The sequence below is a fragment of the Corella eumyota genome, chromosome 6, assembly GCF_963082875.1.
Source record: "Corella eumyota chromosome 6, kaCorEumy4.1, whole genome shotgun sequence".
NCBI lineage: Eukaryota > Metazoa > Chordata > Ascidiacea > Phlebobranchia > Corellidae > Corella > Corella eumyota.
The window spans coordinates 7,980,189-7,999,010 of NC_137495.1; the positions used below are offsets into that span (position 1 = coordinate 7,980,189).

An 18,822-nucleotide genomic window follows, 5' to 3' on the forward strand; every position below is an offset into this window, starting at 1 on the left:
AAAGCCGAAGGTTTGCTAGGATTTGTCTGTTGTGGCAAAACATGAAGTTTATGTATATCGAGCCTTTTCACGGCTGTGCGCGAGTTTGCCGTACACAGATTTGTGGTCAGAGTTGTGCAGCCTAAGTTGAAGTTTTTACCCAGATTTTGACATTTATTTCAAGCGAGATTGAGGCCTTGTTTTCGGCGGGCCATCTGTTCGACCGACTTGCTTGCTAGTGTTTATTTCGGTTAAGCAAATGTACGACGCACGGCCAGCTTATTGTGGATGTGATTAAGGGATTAGTGTAAACTAATTGAACAGTTCAGAAGTTCTGTGTGTAGTTCATACAACTGACAATACACTGCGATACGACATTTAAGAAAAATTTAAAGATTTCAGTATGTAGTAAAGAAAAGACGTCAAGTTTATTATGAGATTGTGACGTTTTTTGTTGTTTTATAAACAAGTTTGTTTTCTTTTTTTGTGGCCAATTAAAGAGTAATGTATACGGACAGACGGAAAGGCAGTTTACGGGTTTACTTTTATTTGATAACAAGCTAAAGAAAACTAAACTTTTTTCAGAAAATTTTATATATACGTTAAGCAAGAATAACGTAAAGCAAACGTAAAAAACACTTTCAAATGAGAAACTCACACAGAAATTGCGTCGATGTTTTGTATTTATTGGACACATTGAACTTGAAATAACCTCTTTTTTAATCTATTTACCAGTACTACGTTATATAACGTTGTAGCATGTTGTAGCTTGTATACCTTCGGATGACTTTATTTTTGTTTTATTTTACTTATGCAGTTTTTAAACCAGATAGCAAGTTTTGAAAAGGCCTTTATATTATTTAGAGTGACGTCACGTCCTTTAAAAAGCATGACGTCACAAACGTCGTCTAGGTTGGCCTACTTTGTGAATCGGTAATCGGATTGAGTCGTATTTTGCTCAGTGTGAGCTGTTCTTTAAAACAATAAAATCGCAAGCCGAACAGGCCGACGTCTTACGGCGCATTAACCTCGATGTCTTAACTCGAAAAATGAGCGCTAGGCTTGACAACTTCCTAGTTACTTCAGCACTGCTTGAATGCTTCAGTTTGCTGGGGTAACGGGTTTACTGTTAGGCCCGTCAGCCCTGGAAGAAAAGCGGACACCTCTTAGATTTAATCTAATTAACGTTCCGTGCATATGCATCATGGCTCTATTATTTACAGATAAGAATAAGAGATAGAGATTATTAGCCTCTGAATGTTAATTTAAGCCTGAGCTCTATGGTTAAACTTTGGAAATAATGAGAAGCTATTTTGATACGAAAAGACGGATTATTTAATATGGGAGTAAGACACAGCAAACCAAAGACTAAGCGACGTAAGTATTTTCTGTTCAAACAAAATCTAAAAATACAATTTTTCAATTTTAACAGACTGTTTTAGAAATACTTTTTTTTGCAAATTAAATAGAAATTAGTGCGTTCAACTGAAGTGCATTATGTTTGAGTTGTGTATTTACCATTTTTTTGTTAATTACAGTTTATTGTATTAACTGTAGTAACCGTCATACATTTATTCGTAAGGCAGCAAATTTTTTTTAATTTAAAAAAAATCTTTGAAATTACTTCGGTTTAAGTTTTTATTTAACGGTTTAAATAAATTTGGGAGTAATTTGAACATTTTAATGACCTTAAACACATTAAAGCTCTACTTAAACACGTTTTTATTTTAAAATTACCTTTGATGGTTTTGCCAAGGATAAAATAAAAAAAAAAAAAACAATTGGAAAAAACTTCTTACAAGAATCAGATACATTTTCGCACCGATTCATCATAGTTTTAAACGTTCAATTGAATTCTTACGTCATAATATAAAGAGCGGACGTAGATCTTTCAATTCTTAAAGTGTGGCCTCGGGGGAGAATCGTCGGGGGGGAAAGAGGTATATTAATTCTCGGGACCAAAACTGTTTAAACCCTTTCACCGCGAAGTAGAGCCATCTCTGTAAGAAACAACCGGCGTGTGTAGTTCGCGGTTGTGAAAGAGTTCGAACGCTTTGAAACAGGGCGAAGAAAAAATAAACAGCAGTTTCTGGAGCCGGCGATTTGCTTTTGATGTGCGAAGCTATTATATATTTATCTCAAATGACTGTAACGTAGCAGCTCGCCGCTCACCTATTATGTTACTGCCGTCTGAGAGCATTTATAAGCCAATTAGTCACGATTCGAGCTCGCACAAAACAAAAAGTTACCTTTGCCCGTGTATTCATCTAATTCGATTTTACAAGCACATGTTTTTGAACGTTTCTATGTTAATCCTATTAGCACAAAAATTTATTCCTAAACTTTAAGTTACGGAATTACCTTTGTTTTGAAATGTAACGAATTTTCGCTCCCTTTTTATCCGAATTGACAGAGTTTAATGAAAGTTGTTCGACAAATTTGTTGTGCTACAAATTCGAGTTTTATCCTGGAAGATTATTTGATTATCACTTTTAAATCTCTGTCAATTTAAATATGATTTATTATGTGTTTAGGTTTTCGTTCCAAGTCGATAGGAAAACGACAAAATCCTGAAGGTATGTTAAGAAGAAATTGTTAACAAAAACTTTTTTTTTTGTAATAATTTTTGCAAAATAGTAACCCCCTTTCTCAAAATTAAAAAAAAAAAATTTTTATTAATTTGCAATTTTATCAATTTTTTTTTTATTCCAGGAGGTTATTCGGAAGATTCCTCCGCCGTCCAAGGTTCCCACCCCAAAACGACACCCTCCTGCACTGGCACATGCCCGTGTAACAAACCCCTCTATGACGTCACGGAGGAGGGTCGGTCATGTCTGACGTTATCGGAATGCAAAACAGACCCGGCCTGGAAGGTAAACACATTTTTTTGCCCTATTATCACAAAAAAGTTTTTTTTAATGGGCGTAAACAGAAAATAAATGAACATTGAGCACAAATTCATCGGTGCGCTGCATATTCAAAATTTAATTAAATACTGATCGAGTTTTGCGGTTTGGTCCTGATTTGAAAACCCCCTTTCTCTTTTTTCGTTGAATTTGAATTTTCATTGAATTAGGCTCAATAAACATCGGCCCTTAGATCGATTATACCCCAAACACAACCACTTGATTATGTGTTGTCGCCCACCACATTTAAGCCTTTTGTTTTCCGCGTGGACGCGCACTCCGGGCGAATTAATTGAAAATAATTTTGATTCCAAGTCCTACTGATGTTTGCCGCCGGCCTTACTCATCAAAGCGCCGCCGACTGATCATAAACCGTACCTGTTAAATTATTCAACCCTTTGACTGTTTCGAAACGCGTTACCCAGTCTATTTGGGTGTAATCTTGGTGCATTTGGTCGTGAAAGCGTTGACCGCACGTATATAGCTTTGTGGCTCGAATTGAAATTTAATATCGAAGTTTCCCGTCTAAAGAAATTCTCAATCGGCGATCGCCATTGTCGTTGCCCCGACCCAATACAATCCTCATTGTGACGTCATTAAACTTTGTTGTTACTAGAACGTGGCAAGGGCCTCCTACTTTACGCGTCATAATTGGCGGTCGCCTTTCATCTTCCGACTACTTTGGGGACTTGTGTTTTTAGCCGGGCTCAGTCGGCCTGTTGCCCCAATTTAGCGTAAAAAGGGTGATTCGAATCGGTAAAAAGGCTAATTAGGCTGTTTCCGGTACTAAATATTAACCCCCTTGTTTTAGTTAATTAATGATTTGAGGTTTAGCCGCGCGCACCTAATCGCAATGTTCGCTTTCATTTCGCGGTACAGGCTAAATCGCTTTCGTTATTACTTTCTGTGAAGCCGCAACTATTATGTCTCGCAGTCCCAATTAAAAACAAAATTCCCTTTGAAATTAACAACCCGGTTTCAAATTAGAGACCGAAACGCAAAAACGTGACTGATCGGCTTGCTAAACATCGGGTAATAACGGGCAATTAAGCAGAAAATAGTGCTGTAAAGTACATCATAAATATTCTGTTTATGCTCGTTTTCTTTTTTCATGAAGCAAATTGCCCGCGCGCCGCGGTTTTGTCAGTGACGTCACCTACACGCCACCGAATCGCTTTGAAGTCTGCCGAAAACGAAAATCAATTGAGTCGATGTGAGCGTTTTAAAGTCGAGTTATGGCCTTGTCGTAAATTTAACTATACCTATAGCGATGTAGAGTAATTGAGATTCGCCACTTTTAATAAAGGCTTTGAACCGAGCCCGGGTAGGTATCCAGGCTTAGCTGTTTACCTAGCTTTCTGTATTAATTTGATTTTTGTATTGATAAAAGTAAATAATAAATACGATATACAATTAATATTACAACAATGCGACGGGAAAAAATGACAAAATCAATTTAATGATTTAAAACCAAAAGTAATGCCAAAAGTATTAATGTTTACATAAAGATTTTAAGTATGTTATGGCATGGTGACCAAACTCAAAATTTTATTCGCCATTAAAGAAAATACTCCAGATTCCATTTTTTTATATTTATCAAGTGTATGTTACGGTAATATATTTATGATCTTGTTATGCTTCCCCTGTGTCTTGACTGATTTCGATTTTCCAACGTAGTTTAATATTTCCGACTCCTATAGATCTTACATTAACAATCGCCATTGAAACCCCCTTTTATTTAAACACTCGTTCCAACCCGTTTGAAAACGCTCCACCGTATAATTTTCGCAGCGTTTTGTGTCTTCCCGATATTAATTCCCGGTTTGGAAATGTTAAGAATTCGCGTCCCCGACTGACCCAGGACTATGCTTTGTTGCGTAACAATGGCCATTTATTTCGTAAGCTGCGCCCCCCCGCTTGATAGAGCTGTGGCCAGTGTGCTAAAATTAATTCCCAAAACATTATTCTTGGTAATCTTTTGGTAAGAACAAATAATCAATGGCGCGGGGCAAAGGGCGTTAGGGTAAAATAAAAAAACAGTTCGCATATTTTGTAAGGGGTTTATCTGGAAAGGGCCATTATACCCGTCAAACGTGGGAATGCCAAAAATTCCATCAAAAATGCGACGATAAATTTTGAAGCAGAATTGATTGCCCTTTTGTGCTTATGAATTATTGCGACCGGTATGTCGTGGGTTAAAGAAGTAGCGGACATCACTGCCGGCCTAGGTAAACAAACTAGCATGCTTGGCTGGCCAAATAGAAAGACAGCCCTCAAATAATAAAGGCAAACACACACGCGAAGCCGTTTCCCGCTTACAAAGATACGCTGCTCTTTCATCGCCTAACAACAATTATTAGCGCGCCTTTGCTTGAAATGAAAGCCAACAGAAGAACTCGAGCCCTAATGCCTAGCCGAGCGCTTTGGCACGCTATCGCAAAGCCAGGCTCGCGCGAGCTGTTGTTTAATAGGCCCAGCGCTAGAGAACTTTCAAATGGGTAATTACGCCTGGAAGCGTATATAGGGGCCCTTTATTAAAAAACAAAATTCCATTCCGAGCCGCTGCTTTTCGAGGGCGGCCTATTTCGTTTGTTTCGAGTATGACCTGGCCGGCTTCCCGCTTTTTTTAGACCGTCTAATTATTAATGCCTGGTTTTTATTATACGAGAGATTATATTTTGAAATTTCGAGCGCCTCTCGAAATATTTAAATTTAGACCCCAGCCCGCCTGGCCAAATACCTGTTTTTCCAAAGGGCTTTTGACGTCACGATACTTAAGTGTTTATACAAGCACCTCGACCGCTTCTAAAGCACAAAGCCTGAAAAAAAACTTCGAGCATCGAAAATCAAAAGGCCCGTAAACAAATAAAAAAAAAAAGTAGCACAAAGTAAGGAATGTTATTCATTTCTGTGGCAAAAACGCCTGAGTCCTCTGTTACAAATCCTAGCAAAGACCTAGCCGACCGCAAGGTTTGAAAACAAATTAGTTGGGGTAGTATGCTCAAAAAATAAAACAGCTATTTTAGTTTAGTTTTTTTCAAAAATAGTGGGCCATCGCCTATTTTGACAACTATTTACTCTCAAGTTCTGTCTGTACGTTCAATTATAACGTGCGGAATTGAAATGGGTGGTCCGCCCCAGTTTTAACCTGTAACCCCTAGTTGAAATGGTATCGTGACATCACTAGTCTTAGCTTTTTGATCGCACAAAAGCATGCCGCTTCGACCCTATCGCGTTTCTCTGTGGCTAAACTCGCTCAGCGTTGATAGAAATACATTTTCAGCAAAGTCGTGTTTACAGTTTAAGGCCCTGTATCTATAAAAGCCTTTCATTGGTTAAATACGATTTAACCTAGTCCAGTTAAAACCCTTTTGTGCTATTTTCTTTGTATGGTTTGGTTTTTAGACGTTGTGCCCTTTGCTTTGCCTAAAAACATAGGCCTAAATTCTCCTAAAAGGGTAGTATTAAAACCGTGTGTTTTCGGGTTTTGGTTTATGTGTAGTATGTAAACATCACCGGTTTTTATTTTCGATCCGCGAATCTGAAAATTTTCTTCGCGAGGTTTAATTGTTTACTTTGTGACTCGAATCGTTACTTGGAACAATTAAAAGGCTTTCTGTTTGTTTTTTAGCGGCTTAGTGACCATTGTTTTGATAGTTGTAAGGCCTAAACCCACTACAAACAGGGCCTAATTGATTTAGTCAGGCCCAACAATTAACCGTAGTGATTGAATTTTAAAGTCGTCGCACTCCTGCTGACTAAAAATAAAAGTTGCGTTAATAACAAATTGACCTTTGCGTGGCATTAAATAAACTTACACGATATATTAAGTCACGTGATATTAATAAATAATATATTACAAGAAAACAGAAACCGACCTTGTTATCGTGACGTCACTTTCGGATCACGTGACAAAATTACATCGAAATGATGTACCTCGTTTACGGTTTTAGGGGTACGAAACAGACATCGAGGCGCCAGCGTGTAGGCTTTATTATCCTGCCGGTAGTAGACTAGCAACCCTTTGCCAGCGTGGTGTGTTTGGTAAGCGTGCTGCGCAGCGGTCGAAGGGTGCAAGCCAGTGTTAGTAGCTCGCTTGTGTACACGACCGTCTCAAAGCGACTAGATTAATTACATGAAAATAGCCGCCGTAAATCGGTGATAAACCGCGCAGTGATTTAATGTTGTCGTGTTATGGGCTAGGAAGTTGAACGACCCGAAAAAATACTTTACAAACTGAACTGTCTTCATAGTTCAGGTTTTTAACGTTTAATATCTGGTTCCTTACTTTTTATAGCAAATTTTTTTTTGCAATATCTTTATCCTCGATGTAGGAAAGTCGAATGCGCGACTTAAACATATAGTAACATCAGTTACTCCGACCCAGTGTCGAGTTGTCTTCGGCAGTTTGGGATATTATAGATTATAATTGCCCGCTAATTATACTGTTGATTAAGTGCTGACTCAGCAGGAGTTCATACCTTTTATAGCGCCTTACTCAAGGGCGCTACAGCATAAGATCAGTGGGGATTGAACCCACGACCTTAAGTGTGGTGTATCAAGTGTTCTTACCAATACACCACGCTGTCGGTTTTAAAGGTAATCGGCAAATTATTTAGTTTGTATTACAAAAAAATGAAGATTTTCTACAGTTGTCAAGCCTTGAAAATTGCTCAACCACAAATTTAATTAAATTTTAGACACTTTTTTTACAAATTTTGTTGAATATTAAATTTTTATTTATTAACCAACGGAACACAAACACTATTTAGCTTAATTGGGCGCCAGTGATTTGAAATTAAAATTCGAAATCTAATTGAAATTTCATTAGCAAACTTCAGGCCTTACAGTTACCGGGCAACCTGTACTAAACGAGTTGTTGATTTATGTAGTTGGGTTTATTGCGCACAGAGGGAAAATCACATCAATAAATATGAGTGTATGTACATGACTTACCGCTATACCACCAGTGCGGTCTACATTTTTCTTTAGGATACTATCTACAAAACGATCGGTTCTCACGTTAGGGCTGTGACGTAAATCGTCTATGACGTTGGTGTCAGGAGAGTGACGTCAGAAACTCATTGTATTTGAAAAATACTGGTCAGTTCTACTTCAGGCCGAAAATTAAAATTGTTTTAACGCGTCTTGTGTATGTTATAGTCGTAGACAAACAAGTGCGTTAGTATATCCATTTCAACGCTTTATAGAAACCTTGTTTTTTGTTAGCGCCAAATTGCCGACTTGAAGTGCCGCCCCTCCCCTACTTAGCGCTTGCCCTTACCCGGAAAATGCATTAAGGTCGCATTTTAAGACTTTGCTCTTCGCGCCTTATCTTTGGGATTATGTTGTCATTCGCTGTATTTTTTAGCACGCGATACAATTCTTGTAGTTTTTGACATTGGCCATGGTCATGTTATATCAATGCCTAAAAGACAATTGAGCAAGTTGCTATTTAAAATGGTTAAGTAATGTATATTTTTGACATTTGAAGCAACAATATTAAATGTAGACATATATTAAGGCTGGGTTCGACCCTTATCTATTGGCTCTATAGTTTTTATTTAAATACTTCTGTATTTTAATTTTTTTTTTTTTTTTTAGACCCCGGATATTTCAGCACCCTACGAGTGCCGGAAAAATGATGTAGAAACGAAACATTTCGAGCATTACCCCAACGAAATTTTAAAAGGTAAACAAACATTTCTAAAAATAACACCGTCTACCATTCGACGTTTAATAACAAGTACTTGATGCGTTTTTATAAAAAGGCACGCAATGTAGACGTAAAATAGATACATATATCTGCTGGTCGTGACATAGCGTACACCACACCTTATTTCACCAACCCAAAGCCTGCTTACAAATTTGTTTTGATTTTTGTTGCGTTCTGGGCCATAGTAGGCTACGTTTAGGGTCAATTTTTGAGCTTGACTAAACGTCAAAGGAACCCCCATAACGTGGATATTTTTTTACGCAAAAAGCCCGTTTCCGACACTGAGTTTTGCGTGCTATAACAACGTAAAGGAAATGACGTCACATTTGTGGCATATTTTTGGGTTTAGGACGATTTCCCGTTTTTAGAGACGCATTCTCTAGCAAGCTTTTGTCCGGCGTTTAAAATAGCTAGCGGTTGTAACACGGTGGTGATATGTAAAGCAAAACGTCGTAATGTGGCAAATTAGATCAATTTACATTCTTTTCACGCTACGGGACCCAAAACGAATTTTCGTTTTTTTTTTTGAAAAAAAAAGATCAGTAACTGGATTATGATTTACTTCTAGTTCGGTTGTACTAAATATAGCTTGACATTAAAAAATGTTTTAAATCCAAAGGTAGAATAAGGGCATATATATCAGCATATTTTCTGGGAATAAAGGTTATTCATTGGGTTTTTAAAATTTAATTAAAATATAGTAGTAAAAATTTGTTCATAAAAAATAAAATGTGCAAAAACAATTTTCTGCCATATTTTTTACTTAGAACTCTTTTAGCTTTACCCAGTATTTTGCATGAGTCACTGTTTTTACCGACAACTTTGTAGTTTGATTTACCCAATCAATTTTGTGTAATTTTGTCTGTAAATTATAAAAAAGCGGCCCGACAATCTTTCTTTTAATCTTTTTTTCGGAAATTCGTGCAAAGTCGTTTCGAATGCTTGTTTAAATCAAGTGTTCGACCTTAATTATCTGATCGTACTGTTTTCTAATTACTCCAATTTATTACGAGCTTTAACCAGCTGACGTTATCGCCTGAACCCGCGCAAAATATTTTGAATCAAAACATCAGGGTGATTAAATTTTTTTAAAAATTAGAAATTTTTTTTTTAATTTAAAAAAAATTTTATTTTTATTTTTTTATTTTATTTATTTTAATTCGAACAGTTAAACTTAGGCCGTAATAATTTCACTAATTGTTAAATGCTTTAAAATGCAAATACCAGTTTTAAAAAATTGGTTGAAGTAATTTTACAGTGTTGACCATCAAAGGTAATTTAGTCTAAGCCGCATCGGAACCTGTCTCTTTAGTGGGGTTCCGCACTTGTTTAACCTTATAATACACACTCATCTATTCTACTCCTTTCAACCGCAAATTACAATCGCTTCTGTAGTCGAGCCATGCTTCCGGCTTCCGCAACCCATTAGGATTTCATGTAACCGGATAGCGCAAGTTTTTTTCCTACTCAGGCTAGTGCTCAAATCATAAGATTTGCTTGTCTAAAAGCACCTGTGTATTATAGAGTGGTGCGCTCTGCCACTTGACCTATAAAGCCTCGTTTCGCGACTGTTTAAAGCTACTTTCACGTTAGTACCGCGGGAGATCACGCACCCTTAGTTTATTGGATAACCCAGCGTCCCAAAACACATTTAACCTTAGCAGAAGTGATTCAACAAGCAACACAACACCTTGTATATGGCCATAGCGGATTTTTTTTATATATATCTTTACTTTTGATGGTTAAGGTCGACTTTACAAACTAAACATAGAGTAACATCAGTTACCCCGACCCAGTCGAGTTGTTTTTCGCGGTTTGGGATATTATAAAAAAAATTTTAAGCATGGTTACATGAACTGGAGTGCAAATAAAAACACCGTTGCAAACTTACAAATGTATCATTCAAGCATTTCTGTATAAAGCTAAAAGCAAGTTCTTAGAAGTATTGTATATAAAAGCACTGTACACACAGGTTTCTTTATACAATAAAACCTTGCGATTTTACTATCTGACCTTATCAGCCTTCTGCGCTCGTTATTTTGCAACAAAACACTTCATCCACATTTCGTATCATGAACATCTCGTTAATTCTTTATGAAATCTTATAACTAAAATATGACTCGATCGTTTAATTTGCCTTGAATTTGATACGTCCGTTTTTAGTTGCCAGAATTGCATGACCTCATTTCGTATTTTTTCGAATTAAAAAATGCCACTCAAGAATTTTGTTTTTAAATATTTCAAAATAGAATATAATTAAACAATTAAAATCTGTGTTTCAGTAAAGTCTGTATGATTATCTTTAAAAAAAATAAACTATATAACAAAAAAAATTACAATTTAAATATATTGTTAAAAACTGTTTACAAATATGTTGTGCTTTGTATGACTAATGTATCTGTTGGTAACCATTGGTTTGTAGTTTGGAATAAGTTTAAGGAACTAACTTGCCCTATAATTTACAGTCACCTAACCAAAACATGTTTGTGTATTTTCTAGTTGGGCTACCATCCGAATCAACTGGATTGACTTCTTCGCATTTAAATCAACCTTCTAAAATTCGACCGAAGACTTCGACTACTGCAATTACTCAGGTCAGTAGGGTACCAGACTACTGATTATTTTGTTACTGTGAGATATAATAAGTAGTACAGTGATCTTGACATTTCTATAACGAATTTATTTCCATTTACACAAGCTCAACAATAACAAGCACAAGTTATTTACATTTCTGTTTTTATTTATTTTTCAACTTTTTTTTCAATTTTAGAGTCGTAACCAGTCGGAATGGACAATTACTCTAGGAGGAGATAAAACGAGAGAGGAAAATCCCGAGAAAGAAGAAGAAGGAGCAAAAGATGACGTCAAGCAAGAAGTAAGACTCAAAAATTAAACTGTTAATTGATTTTATCTTGTCTTTGAATGAAAGCTAAAACCGAAAACAAACAAATCGTTTTTAACTAATCACCTTATGCGTGCGAATTTACAAAGGGTTTAGGTTAAACCTACAATGGGATTTCGTGGCACTTGCTAACAAACAAGCAAAGACAGATCCTGGTTTTTTAAAACTTCAAATAAAACTAGCTTTCAAACAGCGCATTTTAATAAAGTATTGACTGTTCAGCCTGAAACAGAACTTAAAACAGTAGTAAATGTGCACATAATGCGTTTTCACAGTTTATTTATTTAAAAATCACAAACGGGCTGCTGGCCACACTTTCTCGGCTGAAAAAAGCTGTATATTTTTCAAGCATATGTTGATGGAAATGTTAGTTTTTGACTTCGTTAACGCCTGAATCGCGGCACCACGAAAGTACCCAGCCTTTAAGCACTGACACATAGGAACAATATAGTTTTCCGTACTGTTTAGTCTGGGAATTATGCGATTTTGACTCGCAGGCCCGCCCGCATTCAACACAAGGGTGAACCGCAAAGTAGTAAATGATGCTGGGTGGCCTGGCTGCTTCGATCTTAATAATGAACACTTTCAAGCATGTGATCTCACCCGCCCGGATCTTGCAAACAAAGCCTTATAAGTCTAGCTTCTTACCGAGTAAACCCTGCTTTCTTACAAACGTGGTTGTCGACCTTTATCTACTACCACCATTTTTATAGCATGTTATATCGTGTACGATCGCTGGCACGAAGCTTAATGATTTAAGACGTTAAAGGCATGTTGCTAGCGTGTTATTACAACTATAACAACGCAGGAAATTAACCTTTTTAGTTGCTTTTTTTATGGGTTAATGTTGCTATAAGGCTTTCTGTTTTGTTGCGGTCCAAAATGTCATTTGCACAGTTTCGGCATTGCGTGCTGGTGCTTAGCAGGGAGCGTATACATAGGATTTGATGCTGCGATAACGATTTCCCACAAATGTAAAAGGAAATCCTTATCATGATCGGTTTACCTATAGCCACCTAGCCATTCTAATGCTTCGCCATTTTTATTATGTAGTCTAAAACCGAGCAGGTCGCCCAAGGCAAGCAGGGCTAAAACAACAAAATATTTGCCCGGCTAACGATAATGCAATTAGAGATTATTATGCCTTAGCATCTACAAGTTCGAATAAATGGGCTTTTTTAAGATTTTAATCGCGAAAATGATATTTGAAGACTTATTTTTCGCCTCTCTGTCGGGGTATAAAACCTTTTTTGCCTCCACATTAGGCGAAGAAAAATAGCATTAACTTGGTAGAATAACAAATTATTTGACCTCGTCTCCATTTATTCAAATAACTACAACATCAAACATTTCCGTTGAATGCTAATCTACAATCTATCGAAATAATAGTTTTTGTGTTTTTGGCAAATTACAGAGTACACTTAATGTAGGAAAAGTTTTAAATGCAAATATTAAAAATTTTTTTTTTTTTTCAAAAAGAATAAAATTATTTAATTTGAATCACTGAAATATAAAATTTTTCGTTTTCACTAATTAAATGTTTGGGGTGGTAATAATATAATAATAGACCTTGTTGTGAATGGCAGTTTAGGCTTGCGCACCTAGCTCACCCAAAACTAAACCGCGAGGTCTTTCTTAGAACCATTTAGGGTATGCCAAATGCATGTTATTTTCATTCCTCAAATTTTTCAAAAAACGGAAGTTTTCGGGCACAGAAAATCACCCTGCCCTTTTTTAAATCACACAGTGGCAAGTCTGTGAAGAGAAATCGTACAGGGCACGGCCGAGATCAAATAAACCCTTATTCTTCAATCAACCGCCTTTTTATATTAAATTATTCCCGTGCGGACCCTCTCGAGTACAAACGCACAAATACGCTTTGTTTAGGTCGGATTCCAATGCCTCGAAGAGCGCAAAGGGTGTAGAATTTAATATTGCCAGCCGCCTCGTAAAGTTCGCGGTTTCCAATTTAATGAAATTAAAAGTTTGTGCTTGTGCGCCAGGTTTAATTTTGAGTCGGTTCGTATGTAGCCTATGGAGCTGCGGTTGCTTTAATAATATGTGCGAATTAAAATATTTTGCTTCGGAATGGTTAGTTTGCGTTTGATAGTCCTTTAGAAGGCGGTGCCAATTTGAACTATGACTAGACGGAACTAAATATTAATAAATATTGTAATAAAAATAACTCGGTAAATCGATGCTTTTTAGTAGGCTATAAAAAAAAAACCGCATGGTAAAGTATGTGCTAAAAGACATGTTTTCAATTTTCATGAACAGAAAAAAACAGCCAACGGTTTGGCCACATTTGAACTGTTGCTAATTCTTACAAAATCGGCATCTTTGTAGTTTGCATAGATAACTACCTGTTACTTATTAAGTACTTGCGTATATTAAACACTTGCATTTTTTGTTAAACAAAACTGTAAGTGCCGGGTTATAGGCTTGTTAACATAGCCCTGCCTTATTACAGTGTAACCTCTGATGTGGTCGTTTTACTGATGCAGGATATATGCTAATAAGGATAAGGGTGTTTTTTTTAAAGACTGTAAATCTAATAAACAGTGGTAAAAAAATGTGTTTTCGTATTTAGTTTTTTCTTGTCAATCTACAAGTTCCCGCGATAAAAACAATCGCTTAAGCTCGGGTGGTCTTTCGACAAGATCCTAATCAAAACCATACCAAAACGCTTTTAAAGCTTCGTCAGCCCTCCGCTAATTAAAGCTTACTTGTTGGGATTTTGCCATACCTGTACACCTGTCATCGCAATAGGTACAAGATAGAATCTACAGAACATTTCGTTAAAGGGCGACCATCGTTATTAAGATGGCGACAAGTCAAAAATTATAGAGCTCGTCTAATGTGCTCGACTGTAAAAATATTTGTCCCATAAAAATACAAACAGATAGAGTCAAATATGTTAATGCGAGATCAAAATACTTTAACTTGCGAATGGCTGGGCATTACGAAATAGCATGGCGATTTTATCTAGGCCGGATTTTGAAAGCAAATTTTCCCGTCAAGACTTTTGCGATCGCGTTTGAAAAACGACCTTGTTTTGAAGCATTCGGACAGTTTTCCTCGCTTTTCACTGCTAGGCCAAAAGCCGAGCATTTTTAAGTGGCTCTGTCGACCGTATCAGCGACATTAGCCGTAATCTAATGTTTTGAAAATAAACAAACTCAATCCCAGGTTCGTTTTTCGGTTTGCTACTCTCTTTTTTGGCCTGGAACGCTTAATAAGGCTTGTGGCATCGCGGTTTTTTCCGCGATAAAAAATCTCTAAGCTTCTGGGCCTAAGTTCGATTTTTTATTGTCGTTTACTGCGCGTCAATTACGCTCAGCCGCCGGATTTTGCGACCGCGCAATAAATAAGCGTCTTTCCGCTAAACAAATTTGTAATTTTTCTGAGCGGCCTACAACGTCATATTTCACCAAAAAGGAGGTTGCCAAAGATTTACTCAAATGTTGTTGCGAAAAATATAATTGGCCACTCTTCACGAATGAGAGGGTTTTTAAAGTTTACACTTGTTTATCCCCGGCGCGTAAAAACTAAATACACGATGAGCAGCATAACTTTAGTTCAAACATTTTCTCAACCGAGTTCGTCTCCCAACAACACTGTTTACGCAATGTGCAACTTTATTTAAAAACTTTTTTTAAAAACTTTTTCTATTTTTTCAGGAAATATCCCGTTTGATGACGTCAATACGAGAATTAATCAACCACGAGGTAGGGTCTTGGGCAACCGGGCACAGTCAGGTGCACGTTCATCTTTCAGTCTCGCCCTCCGGGGAGCCGGGCACATCAGGTCACTCTCGGGTCCCAGCAACGGAAAGTGTTACTTCCCTCGAACTTAACTCAACAAGTCACAACTCAAAAAAGTAAGTTTAAATCCTAAGTTTTGCACTTGACTTAAATCTGTGTAGTTTTTAAGTAATAAAAAGTAGTTGTCGTTTATTTAAAAACAGGTAACAAATATGCGTTTGATTGTCGCTATCTGTCTGTGTGGCTTGAATGAATATTAATTGCTTAAATTTAGGCTAGTTAACATTGGTATGAGCTTGAAAATAAAGGTATTACATAATTTTGCAAGATTGAGTAAATCTTTTTATAGTGCCGGTATGTGAAATATTAATAACAGTAATCTGTTGCGTAGAATGTTAATTTCAGATAAATTGTGTTCGTTTTCCGGTGCGGCATTTTAATTCAACATTTACTAGATCAATTTTTCTTGTCCATTTATCGCGTTAACTTGTATGCACAAAAAGATAAAAACACAAACAGATTAGAGCAATTATAGCGATAATAGACCTAAATTTTGTTCCCGTCCGTTGGCTATAGCTACGGACAAGTAAGATACGACCCTTATTTTTCACGCTGGCTTGATATAATTATGAAAATTGACGCGTAATTCTTCCTGTACAAAGTAAGATTTATGCCTTAGATAATAGGATTTGCTGCTGAACTCTGTTTTCGGCGTTGTGCAATTTCCTTCTTGTTGCAAAACCGCTCGAATTTCGGGGCTGGAATTTCGCTTAATCTTGTCGAAAACTAGATTGTGTACACACTCGTACAAAAACAAAAAAGCAGCATTTCGTGCAGGCCTTCTTGGCTAATCTTCTGGCGTGGAAGCCTAAATGCATGGTTTCCTTTATGCTTGATGTAACACGCCAGTCTATTTCGGCCTTGTTAGCCATGCAAGGATAATAGGCCCAATGCCTAAATGAGTTTAGGGTTATTGATTGCGTAAATCTTTCTTCGTTTGCTTGTTTAACTGCCAAAGCCATCATACGTTGTGTCCTGTCAAAAAGATATTTAAAAAGTCATTTTTTCTATTCAATTAATAACTTGAAATGTATTGAAGTAACATACTGTCCCGCTTTGATAAAAACGTTATTAAGAGATATTTAAAAATCTTTAAAACAATTAAAGTTACGCTTAGTTACCACAATTTCTAAGGCAAAAAAACTAATTTTAGGGCATTAAATTCTTTTTTTCGTATTAAAGAACTGGCACAATATTTAGGATATTTAGAAAAAAATTTGTAAGAAACGCTAAAAGTGCAACAAGATAATTAATTTTTAAATTAGCCTGATAGAATTAAGTAAGGTAGAAATGCATGTAAATGTAACAGATCTGTATTAACTAATAACCCCATCTAACAGCTTTAATTAGGTATTGTAACCCTAATTCTAACCATGGCATACAGTTTGTAATCGTTTAAAACCACAGCAATCTCGTAATGCTAACAATACTGTTTACTTATTAGATCTTGTGAAAACGAACCCCCCCAGATAATACACTCCGTTGCCCCACATCGGGAAGAAAACATCGATCGGCGGCAACACTACCGCCTAATTCCCGGCCTGGACAGCAGTGATCCATGCACCACGACCAAAGACAATGATGCCAAAGTTACCCCTTCGAGGGAAAGGACAGTAAAACGGGCGCCAAGTTCAGGAAAAGATGGCAGTCGCTCGTGTTCCCGAGACCGGACGAAACGTTGCCAGTGCCGACGTCACAGCAAACGTTCCCATGCCGACAGGTCACGTGGCAATTACCAGTCGCCTTTCGACCAAGGTTTCAAAGAAGCGATGTACCTTCGCCTTAAAGAACTTCAACTTAAAACCGGTCAGCAAGCAGCCATTGCGCGGCGCGCTGCCGGCGTTGATGACGTTACTGATGACGTCATTAAGAAGCGCGACGCAAGTGGCGTGACCACCGAGTCAGATTCGGAGTACAGCGGCGACGAGAATGGTGGAGGAGTTTTAAGCGGTACTCAGGACACCCGGAAGCAGGTCTCCCGGATGTTCGAACCGTTAAGCGAGGAAGCGATCCGCGCGATGTCTGGGGTTCGAACCCGGGACTCCGCGTCCGCAACCCATCGTCAAATTCACGGTTCTACCGATACTTTTACGGCTTGCGAGGCAAATTTGGGGGATGAAACCGTGGATAAGAAGACCCGTAGTTGCTCCTTGCCAAGTGGGGTTGTATTGCTAAAGCCGTGGAACCGAACTGAAGTAAGTACTGTTAAAAAAAAGAAAACAAAAACTCGGAAAAAGAAAAAGGGTGCACACGAAATTAACTCTAGGCCCCCGCACGGATATCTTCGGGCGAACACTATGCCCCCGGGGGCGATTTGTAAGTTTCCGAACACCCCGCAGGTTGGAGATCGTACCGGGGGTACAGGGAAAGCCCCGGCTCTGGTACCGCAAAGGCACCAGCACGAACATTATCATCATCACTATTATTACCAATGTGAACAAGAAACGTAGTTGTTAAAAGATTGTGAGTTCCCACTGAAATAATAATTAATTTTGGTTTATGAAAACAACAAACTCACTTTTACACTCTTGCAAATCTTGCTTGCTTTTTTATTTTCACTTCGCTCTTTTTATTACATTTTTTTTGTATAAATCGATTTTATTTTTCTTATATTTATTATGCGCTCTGGTCGATTATTATCGTTTTACCTGCAGTGTGTTTTTTCGCCCTTTCTATGTTATTTTTATTGGAAAACTAAAGGTGTTTTTTACACATTTATTGCCTTACTCAAGCGACCATTTGTAATTCTGTCTATTCACACCAAATATTTGCCCATAATGCTCAGGATTACCCTTAAAAAATGGCTAAAAAATTTTAAGAACTTTTGCAAAATATCCCATTTTTTCCTTTAAAATCACAAAAATATTCTACAGTGCTTTTTTTAATTTTGTTTTTCCTTTCTTCGTTTTTTTTTGTTTTAATTTATAAATTTTCTAAAATTAAATGTTAAAATTTTATTTACAATAATATTTGCTTTTTGTTTACACCTCTTGATAATTAAATGATCTTTTTATTTTTTCATTTTTGTTTTCAGCATTACTATATTTGTGTGTGTACCTTTTTTGGCCCTTTCTTTTCTAAAAAAAAGGATTGGTTAAAAATGTTTTTTTTTTATTTTTTGTGTTTTTCAGTGTTTTTTTCCTATTCTCGCACAAATGTTTTTCCTTGTTGGGACCTACTTCAAAATAAAGAAAGTTTAAAAGAAATTGTTTTCAATTAATTTTCCTAAAATTGAAAGAAGAATAAAAAGTTGTCAAATCAGAGTTGAAACTTTAAGTAACTGTAGTCCATTTTGTATTACAGGAATATTTATATATTTTTTCCCATGTCACCTTAAGGTGATATGCTTTAAATATTTTTTTGAAAAGTTTATGCAGTCGGGGCATGTTTTGTGTTATCTGTAAACGCCGGGTGCAGGGGCAAATAGTGTGTTTAATAATTTAATGAAATATGTATATATATATTTTTTTCCACAATATCTTAAGGTGATATGTT

General features: G+C 36.9%; 1 protein-coding gene across 1 annotated transcript; it reads left to right on the forward strand.

Annotated features, from left to right (window-relative positions):
* Positions 1–18,496, forward strand: LOC145754947 (uncharacterized). Its single transcript, XM_082571120.1, has 8 exons — positions 1–1,356; positions 2,514–2,555; positions 2,692–2,852; positions 8,490–8,577; positions 11,101–11,195; positions 11,372–11,476; positions 15,184–15,383; positions 16,772–18,496. The coding sequence occupies exons 1-8, from the start codon at positions 1,320–1,322 to the stop codon at positions 17,775–17,777; spliced, it is 1,734 nt and encodes a 577-aa protein (XP_082427246.1). The 5' UTR covers positions 1–1,319; the 3' UTR covers positions 17,778–18,496.
* Positions 18,497–18,822: the final 326 nt, after the last annotated feature.

Bases quoted from the DNA above. Each gene is read 5' to 3' on its own strand.
- LOC145754947 (XM_082571120.1), top strand. From the start codon at position 1,320: ATGGGAGTAAGACACAGCAAACCAAAGACTAAGCGAC. The intron at 2,556-2,691 runs GTATGTTAAGAA...TTTTTATTCCAG, and splicing joins AAAACGACAAAATCCTGAAG to GAGGTTATTCGGAAGATTCC. The intron at 2,853-8,489 runs GTAAACACATTT...TTTTTTTTTTAG, and splicing joins AAACAGACCCGGCCTGGAAG to ACCCCGGATATTTCAGCACC.